Source organism: Muntiacus reevesi, chromosome 2 (genome assembly GCF_963930625.1).
Source record: "Muntiacus reevesi chromosome 2, mMunRee1.1, whole genome shotgun sequence".
In the NCBI taxonomy this organism is placed as follows: Eukaryota; Metazoa; Chordata; class Mammalia; order Artiodactyla; family Cervidae; genus Muntiacus; species Muntiacus reevesi.
The window spans coordinates 279,951,283-279,961,457 of record NC_089250.1 but is presented as its reverse complement, the minus strand read 5'-3'; the positions used below and the strand labels follow the sequence as shown (position 1 = coordinate 279,961,457).

Sequence of the window (10,175 nt, the reverse complement as noted above, 5' to 3'; positions counted from 1 at the left end):
AGCTGCGCACTTCCTGGAGGCCGAACATCTGGCAGTGTGACTTCCGGCGCGTTTATTTAGACGTTTTGTTTGTTGTTGAGCCCGTGGGGCTGGTGATAAGCTTAGGAGTGAGGAGTTTGCTGGGAAGTGAGGGGCGTAAGGCGGAAGCGGAGCCTTCGTGCACACTGCACAGGGTCTGTTCTTAGGGTCGGGGAGGTCACCTTCTGCGGGGAGGTATCTTACCGAAACCGACCTGGTCGCTCCACTTTGGAAGCTCCGTTCCGCCCACAGGCTCGGATGGCGGCGGCTTTGCTGCCGGCGCCGCCTCAGGTAAACGCTCTGCCCTGCCCCCTTTGCCGTCAAAATATGAATGCCCCGTGTGAGAGCGCCTGCTCAGGTCGCTTTATCTCAGGGCCCTCTTCCACGACAGGCCTGAAAGCCTCTTGCAGGCCTTCATGTCCTTATTTCCGAGGACCTGTATAATGTGTGAGTGAGGCTTTGAGATGCAACTGAAGCAGGAATGTTGGGGAACCTCAGATCAGTCCAACTTCTGTGAGGAACAAAGTTTGCGGGCAGGCTTCACCTGGAGTGGCAAATGAGAGATTCTAATTTCCTGCATAGACCCTCTGGAAGCGGTGAAGAGTTTTGAGCACAGGAGGAACGTCATCTGAATTTAGGTTTTTAAAATTAGGCTCCAAAGCCGTTCAGTGAAAGAAAAGTCTGTTGGTGGGTGATGACTAATTTGAAGCAGAGGGAATTTCTGGCTTTTGCTTGCTCACAACTCGTAAGAGGTAGTACTGAGGATAGAGTCACGAAGAAGACCTTAGCCAGCCACCGTGCCATTCCCAGGGCTCTGGTCCCAGGCACAAATCCTGGGAAAGTTTGAGCCCCTGGAGCGTCACCCAGATCACCTTCCTCCATGGCCTGCCTGTTCCCACACATTCCCAGGACTGCAGAAACATTTTTGGTAAATGGAGGTTGTCCCTGTCCCTAAATTATTCTCAAGCCGATGCACACATTCTTTGTATTTGAGAAGGGTTTTGAAGCTCTTCACCTGCCATTTACCCAGACCCTTGGTTTGGGAACCCTGGAGAACCGCACGTTCAGGGTCCTGAATGCAGGCTGGGGTTTGTTGAGGTGGTTTTTATTTTCCATCATCAATGGGAGGAAGTGTGGAACTGGTCATTTTTAATGTGAGGCTGAACTGGTTTAGGTAAGTGCAGGTATTTTTTTTTTTTTCTGGTGGGAATAAACAGTAGGGAAGAGCAGGACTTTGGTTTGAAACGACTACCTGTGTTTTCTGGAGCCAATGGGAGTGTCAGATCAAAGGAGGGAGGTTTTTTTTTAACCCCAGGTTTCAAAAGGCCCCATCTGACTGGGAGGTGGGGGAGATGTGCAAAGAAATTGGATGGTAGTTTTTTGGGAGTGAGTTTGTTCATTGTTTTATTTGTCCCTATTGTACCAGGGCAGTGTGACCTTTGAGGATGTGGCTGTGTACTTCTCCTGGGATGAATGGTGTCTTCTTGATGAGGTTCAAATACACCTGTACCTTGATGTCATGCTGGAGAACTTTGCACTTGTGTGCATGCTGGGTAAGGCTTGCACACCCACCTCCTTCCTTTGAGCTAGGCTCTGCCTTTCTCCTTTTCCCCTGGGGCAGTTATGTCCTTCTCACATATGGACCATGGGCACTACTTTCTCAAAATGCTGAGTTATGTCCTGTGGTTAGTATAGCTAGGAACAGCGCAACCTCAGTGCCAGAACACCTGTATCCCCAAATTTGCAGTTCAGGGTTCAGGGTCAGTAGTTTTTTTGTTTTTTATAATTTTATTAAAACATTCTGTTCAGTTCTCAACTTTATGTTAATTTTTGCTGCACAGCATACCTACTAAGTTTTTTTATACACACACATACACACAGATATATATATATATATATATATATATTCCTTACTCATTTCCCTTATGGTTTATCACAGGTATTGAATATAGTTTCCTGTAATATGACATCAGGACCTTGTTTATCCATGCTATGTTTACTAGTTTGCATCTGCTAATCCTTTATTCCCAGTCCTTCCCTCACTTACCTCCCTCCCACTTGGCAGACACAAGTTTGTTCTCTATTCTTGAGTCTGTTTCTGTTTCCCAGGTATGTTTATATGTAGATATGTTGTGTCATATTTCAGATTCCATAAAGAAATGATATCAAATGGTATTTGTCTTTCTCTTTCTGACTTACATCATTTGCAAATATTTTCTCCGAGTTTTTAGGTTGTCTTTTTTGGTTGCTTTTGTTTTTAGAATACTTAAAAAAAATTTTTTTTTGGTTGCATTGGGTCTTTGTTGCTGGGAGGATTTTCTCTAGTTGTAGTGAGCAAGGTTTACAGGTTGGTTTCAGTACTTGTGACCTGAGGGTTTAGTTGCCCTGTGGCATGTGGAATCTTCCTGGACCAGGGATCTTATCCGTATCCCCTGCAGATATATTCTTAGCCACTGGACTGCCAGGGGATTCTTGACATGGATTTCGTTTATTGATTTTTGAATGTTACATTATCCTTGTGTACCTTGCAATAATCCCAGTTGGTCATGGTATATAATTTTTTTTTTTACAGTTTTTGATTCAATTTACTGATATTTCATAGCATGTGGATCTTTTAGTTGAGGTATGTGAACTCTTAGATGCAGCATGTGGTATCTAGTTCCCCAACCAGGGATGGATTCTGGGCCCCTTGCTTTGAGAGTTAGGAGTCTTAGCCAATGGACCACGAAGGATATCCCACCTCTTTCATTTTTTTCCCTTTTCTTTCATTTTTAATATTATTAATTTGTGTACTGCCTCATTTTCACAGTTAGACTGACTAGAATCCTTTTTATATTATTAGTCATTTTAAATAACAAGGTTTTTTTTGAGCTTTGTTGATTTTTCTATATAGTAGTTTTAAAAGGTAAAAGCACAGATAACTGATTTTAGGTCTCCTTTTGTAATATGTTCATTCAGTGTTATAAATTGCCTTATAAACACTGCTTTCACTTACTTTGAGAAGTGTTGTGTTTATTTGAAAATACTTAAAAAGTTTCTTCAATTCAGTTTAGTCGCTCAGTTGTGTCCGACTCTTTGCGACCCCATGAATCTCAGCACGCCAGGCCTCCCTGTCCATCACCAGCTGGAGTCCACCCAAACTCATGTCCATTGAGTCAGTGATGCCACCCAACCATCTCATCCTCTGTCGTCCCCTTCTCCTCCTGCCCTCAATCTTTCCCAGCATCAGGGTCTTTTCAAATGAGCCAGCTCTTCGCAGCAGGTGGCCAAAGTATTGGAGTTTCAGCTTCAACATCAGTCCTTCCAATGAATATTCAGGACTGATCTCCTTTAGGATGGACTGGTTGGATCTCTTTGCAGTCCAAGGGACTCTCAAGAGTCTTCTCCAACACTACAGTTCAAAAGCATTAATTCTTTGGCACTCAGCTTTCCTTATAGTCCAACTCTCACATCCATACGTGACTGCTCGAAAAACCATAGCTTTGACTAGATGGACCTTTGTTGACAAAGTAATGTCTCTGCTTTTTTTTTTTTTAATATCTCTGCTTTTTAAATGCTGTCTAGGTTGGTCATAACTTTCCTTCCAAGGAGTAAGCGTCTTTTAATTTCATGGCTGCAGTCACCATCTACAGTGATTTTGGAGCCCCCAAAAATTAAGTCAGTCACTATTGCCACTGTTTTCCCATCTATTTGCCATGAAGTGATGGGACCAGATGCCATGATCTTGGTTTTCTGAATGTTGACCTTTAAGCCAACTTTTCACTCTCCTCTTTCACTTTCATCAAGAGACTCGTTAGTTCTTCACTTTCTGCCATAAAGGTGGTGTCATCTGCATATCTGAGGTTATTGATATTTTTCCTGGCAATCTTGATTCCAGCTTGTGCTTCTTCCAGCCCAGTATTTCTCATGATGTACTCTGCATATGAGTAAATAAGCAGGGTGACAGTATACAGCCTTGACGTACTCCTTTTCCTATTTGGAATCAGTCTGTTGTTCCATGTCCAGTTCTAACTAAGAGTTTTCTTAACATTTCTTTTTTGGGACTACCTCTTTGACCCATGTTTTATTTGAAAGTGTATAGTTTAATTCTCAAAATTTTGGGAATTTTTTCAGCTATCTTTGTGTTGCTTATTTTTTTTTGAAAGTTGCTCAGTCATGTCCAACTGTGTGTGACCCCATGGACTATACAGTCCATGAAATTCTCCAGGCCTGAATACTGGAGTGGGTAGCCTTTCTCTTTTCCAGGGGTTCTTCCCAACTGTGTTACCGATTTTTGTTATAATTCCACAGACATTCCAAGACATTGTATGATTTCAGTTGTTTCAAATTTGTTAAGGTATGTTTTCTGACCTAGGATGTGGTCTATCTTGTGAATGTTATATGTCAGCATGAATATACTATTGTGCTGATTTTGAATGGAGTATACTAGTAGTCTTTAGGTGTCCTTACATCCAGTTGATTGATGATGGTACTTTTCAGTTCAACAGCATCCTTACAGAATTTCTGTTTGCTGAATCTGTTCATTTCTGGTAGAGGAGTGTTGAATGAAGTCTCCAAGTATTACATCTGTTTCTACTTGTAGGTCTGTTTTGCCTCACATTTAAATATTCTGTTGTTAGGCATTTAAATGTTTTGAAGGATTATTTTGAAATCTGAAAAACTGACCCCTTTATCATTGTGTTATTCTCTTTATCCCTGATGACTTTGCTTGTGTTAAGTCAGCTTTGATATTAATATAGTAACTATTTCTTTTTTTTTTTTTTTTTATCTTTTCCTCTTTTTTTTTGACTGTGAGACATGTGGGATCTTAGTTCCATGGCCAGGGATTGATCTTGCACTCCCTGCATTGGCAGTGCAGTGTCTTACACACTTGGCTGTGAGAGCCACATCCAGTCCTTGTGTCCTGGACATGGTGAGAGCAGCTGCTTCTTCAGTTTAATCCTTGTTCATGTCCTGAACATGATTCCATGGACTGCCTCTTTCATGTATCAGATGTACAGTTGTGATGATGTCATTCCTCCAATAAAGTCAACCTGTTTGTTTTCAGGTTCTTGTCGTGGAGTCCAGGATGCAGAGACATGTTCTGAACAGAATGTATCTGCAGAGGGAGCATCACAGATTAGGGCTCCCAGGGCAGAATTGTCTCCTGAGAATACCCAGCCCTGTAAGATATGTGTCCCAGTCTTGAGAGACATTTTACATTTAGCTGAAGAGCAAGGAACAAATAGGGAGCAAAAAGAATACACATGTGGGGCATGTGGGAAACAATTCTATTTTACTGCCAATGTTCAGCACCGCATTGGAGTGAAATTCTGCCAGTGTCATATGGGAAGACCTGCATATTTGCAAAGCTGTACAATCCATGCAGCAAGGAATCTGTCTACCAACACGGAGATTGGGAGTGACTTACTGGCCTACACGGGAGTTCAGAAACAAACCACTAATACCAGGATGCCACAAAACAACAGTAAGGAGTATGATGCTGTTTTTCACAGTGGAAAAAGTCATCAGAGCTGGGGAAGAGGCAAGATAGTCTCCAGCCCCACAGACATGCTTGTTCAGGATGAAGAAGCCCTCACTGGTGAAGGATTTTGTGAGTTCAGCAAATGTAGGGAAGCCTGCACCCAAAGAAATAACCTTATTCAGCACCAGGAAGTTCATGCCAGAGAAAGGTCTTATGAATGCAGCCATTCTGGAAAATTTTTTACCCACAAATCTGGCTTCCTTGCAGGTCAGAGATTTAACTCTGGAGGAATGCTATATGCCTGTCCTGAATGTGGAAAGTCATTTAGCCAAAGGAGGTACCTCAGAATCCATAGAAAAATCCACACTGGAGAAAAGCCTTATAAATGCAAAGAATGTGGTAAATCTTTCATCCAAAAGGGGAGGTTAATTGACCATCAGAGAGTTCACACTGGCGAACGGCCTTATGAGTGCAGTGAATGTGGAAAGTCCTTTGTTGCTCTGCGTGGCCTCCAGTATCATCAGAGAGTTCACAGTGGCGAGAGGCCCTATGGGTGCAGTGAATGTGGGAAATCTTTTATCGCTAAATCTGACCTCCATTATCATCAGCGAGTTCATTCTGGAGAAAGGCCTTATGAGTGCAGTGAATGTGGGAAATGTTATATTGATAAGAGAGGTCTTCAGTATCATCAGAGAGTTCACAGTGGAGAAAGGCCCTATGAGTGCCGTGAATGTGGGAAATGTTTTATTTTTTCAAGTGGTCTCCGGTATCATCAGAGAGTTCACAGCGGAGAAAGGCCCTATCAATGCAGTGAATGTGGGAAATCTTTTATTGTTAAGAGAGGCCTTCAGAATCATCAGAGTGTTCATAGTGGAGAAAGACCTTATGAGTGCATTGAATGTGGAAAATGTTTTATTGATAGGTCACGTCTTCATCGGCATCAGAGAGTTCACAGTGGAGAAAAGCCTTATGAGTGCAGAGAATGTGGGAAATGTTTTACTGATAGGTCAGGCCTTCATCGGCATCAGAGAGTTCACACTTCTGAAAGGGCTTAAATATTGGTAACTCTTTAGCCAGAGACAGCTTCTACATATCCATAGGAAAATCCACACTGGAGAAAAGTCTTATGAGTGCAATGAATATAATACATCATTTTTCCAAAACTGGAACATAATTGTACATCACAGAGTTCACAGTGGAGAAAGGCCTTATGCCTGCACTGAATGTTGGAAATCCTTTAGCTGAAGGAAGTACCTCAGTACCCATAGCAAAATCCATAGTGGAGAAAAGCCTTATCAGTACAAGGAATGTGATAAATCTTTTACCTGTAAGTACTGTTTCATTGGACATCAGAGAATTCATACTTTAGAAAGGCCTTATTAGTGTAATGTATGTGGTTTAAGTCTTATATATTCTGTCTGGCTTCCATTATCATCAGGGCAGTCACAGAGGAGAAACACTGTATATGTGCAGTGAATATAGGACATCCTTTAACCAAACCCACCAACTGAGTTCCTTTAGGATAAACCATGCTAGAGAAAACCCTTACGAGTGCAAGGAATGTGGTCAGTCATTTTCCTGAAAGTGCCACTTGATTAGCCGTCAAGTAGCTCACACTGGAGAAAGGGCTTTATGAATGTCGCAATATGACTGGCAGTGACATTGAGGGATTTGAGGTAGTAAGAAAGTGGGACATACCTGTGCAGCAAATGGACACTTTCTAGAGAGGAAACTGAAGCACAGAGATGCTGTATCATGTTTGTGATCTCTTGGCAATGGATATGGATCTGGGATTTAATTCCAGGTAACCTGTTTCAAGATTTAGGGAGTCTGGTCATTTTACCTCTTCCTGCTCCCTCCAGGTTTGAGACTGAAAGAACACCTTGTGCATCCTGACACTTCTACACCCCTCATCTCCTGCCTGATGAGCCCTGCTTATACCCTAGCCTCACGCTGATTATCTTTTTTCTGAAAACCAACATTGATGACTTTCCTGCAGATTCTTCCATTTAGCTACTCAACCAAACCAGTGCTGTGATTCAGTTTTTATTATTGCTATCTGAGAAAGAAGGGACATCAATCTCAGAGAGGTAGAGGGCTTTTCATGAGGGCTCTCTATTGCCAGACCTTTCGTGAGAGGGATTCCTCTACACTGCACATATACGCTGGTGGCTTTGCTGCTGCTCAGAGCAGGGACTCTTATTTCCTGTGTTCTGACCATGAACTATACACACTTGATGCCTGCATCACCACCAGGGGTTCCAGCTTCATTTCCACCTTTGCACAATTCTTGCAAACACTCTCCCCTTGCAAGTTCTTCACAGGGACAGCAACACTAAGCCAGGGACTCCAGACTCGCTCGTTGCGTCACTCTACATTTTACACTGGCTTCACCACTTTGGGATGTGCCTGTTGTCCCATTATGCAGTTGACCCACTCATGTTCTAGGCAATGTGAGAAACACTGAAGAACTAAGAGTATCCTCTGTGGTCCTCACATAGCCTGGTCTCCAACATTCTTCCTGTTAACCTCTGCATGTCCTGTCACTTCTCCTCCTACCCCCACTCACTTCGAAAAATGGAAGTTGCCCAGTAATGATTGTTAATCAGTAAGAACTTGTCCCCCTGCATCATTAGGAAGCACAGTTGATGAACATTTCTTAAAAATATCTTTGTTTGGAAACTTTCTTTACAGTACTTTGGTTCCTTTCATACAATGACATGAATCAGTCATAAGTATACATATGTACCCTCCCTCTTGGCCGCCCCCCCGACTCCATCCCACCTCTCTAGGTTGTCAGAGAGCACTGAGTTGAGCTCCCTGTGTTACACCGCAGCTTCTCACTAGCTATTTTACACGTGGTAGTTATATATTTCAGTGATACTCTGAATTCCTCTCACCCTCTCCTTCACCTGCTGTGTACATAAATCTCTGTGTCTATATTTCTGTTTTCTCCCTGCAAATAAGCTCATCAGTACCAATTTTCTAGATTCCATATGTGTGCATAAGTAAACTATATCTGTTGTCCTTTTTTTGACTTTGTACAACGGGCTTTTAAGTTCATCCACCTCACTAGAACTGACACATTGGTTATTTTTTATGGCTGAGTAATACTCTCTATATATACCACAACTTCTTTATCCATTCATCTGTCAGTGAGTATCTTGGTTCCTTCCATGTCCTAGCTATTTAATATTGCTGCAGTGAACATTGGAACATGTGTGTTTTTGAATTATGGTTTTCTCAGGGTATATAGTGAGAGTGGAAATTGATACAAACATTAGGGGGGACAGTATGGAGATTTCTTAAATGTAGGAATAAAGCTACCATAGGACCCAGAAATTCAACCTATGTTAAAGTCTAAGACTGGATGCTTGCTGATCCTCCAGTGAAGACCATGTAACAGCAGTGTGAAATCATGATTTTAATTGTATTCGTCAGGATTCTTGAGGTTGAGTGGTGTTTCTTAATATCTCTACCTATGTGTCTTGTTTGGAGATCTTCCTGTTCTTATCTTTTGCCTTCTTTTATGTCACCATTTTCTCTTTTTTTGATGAATAAGAGAGCAGGTAAACAAGAAAGACATCTGTGAGAGTTCACCCATTAGCTAGTAATGTCAATGATGTCTGCACAGAATTTGGAATACTGAAAGAAAATGTTCTCGTGTTTTCATCAATTTCTTTAGTATGCATGATGTAATGAGCAGATACATTATACACATTTAAGATAAATCTGAATTTTTAACATAGGCTATTTCAGTCTTAAGTGCAGACATTAAGTTACAAAGTAAGTCCTATTTTATAATGTTTGCCAATTTCTGTGGGTGTAAATACTCCCATAGTCAGTGTCAGATTGCCAGCATAATGTCACTTAACCTGGAGTCGGGAACCTTTGCCAGTAGGCCACCATTGTGTACTTCCCCCTTTTACAAGTTCAGTATCTCTATATATAATTTTAAGAATTTTACATTACTTGAATGTTTATAAAATGACAGGTTTTGGATATTTGTTTTAAACATTTCATGGATGTATAGTTGACTTAAAATAAATTTTACTTATTTAAAAGGTACGTTTTGATACTTGTGTACACACCTTGAAGCAGTGTCCTCCTGCCATTTTTAATTCATCTTCACCGTTAAAATTACTGATGCAAGAGCATATTCTACTTTTAAAAATATATAATTTTATTTACTTATTTTTGACTGTGCTGTATCTTTATTCCTGTGCAGTCTTTTCTCTAGTTGTGGAGAGCAGTGACTTCTCTTGTTGCTCCCTACCAGCTCTAGATCATGGGCTTTAGTCATTGTTCCCAGGCTCACTAGTTGTGGTGCATAGGCTTAGTTGCTCCGGGGGCCTGTGGGATCTTTCTAGACCAGGGTTCAATCAAACCTGCGTCTCTTGCATTGGCATGTGGGTTCTTTACCACTGAGCCTTGAGTGCAGCCCACCACTTTTGTGAGACTATTTTCAAATGTTTATTTAAATGGAATGATTATTGGGTCCTTGCCCTATGTTATATCATCTATCTTATCATGCAAGTTTTTTGTGTTTTTGTAGCATCATGTACTTTTGTGTTTTTTTAATTTATAATTCCAGGTATCATGTCGTTGCATACATCTTAGAATACATTTGTAAACTAAGAGAGCCCTTAATGTAACTCCAGTAACTTTATTGCACATGAAAGTATTCTAAATA

General features: G+C 41.3%; 2 protein-coding genes across 3 annotated transcripts in view; both read left to right on the top strand.

Moving 5' to 3' along the window:
• Positions 1-63: 63 nt before the first annotated feature.
• On the top strand, positions 64-10,171 carry LOC136161803 (zinc finger protein 211-like). The gene is made up of 3 exons (XM_065926909.1): positions 64-309; positions 1,445-1,571; positions 5,066-10,171. Exons 1-3 carry the CDS (start codon positions 277-279, stop codon positions 6,535-6,537), a joined length of 1,632 nt encoding a protein of 543 aa, XP_065782981.1. The 5' UTR covers positions 64-276; the 3' UTR covers positions 6,538-10,171.
• Positions 1,461-10,175, top strand: part of LOC136161790 (zinc finger protein 211-like) — a 52,559-nt gene continuing 43,844 nt past the window's right edge. For both annotated transcript variants that reach the window (XM_065926885.1, XM_065926886.1), the window contains exon 1: positions 1,461-1,571. The gene's annotated coding sequence lies outside the window, so the exon portion shown is untranslated. The remainder of the gene's footprint in view (positions 1,572-10,175) is intronic.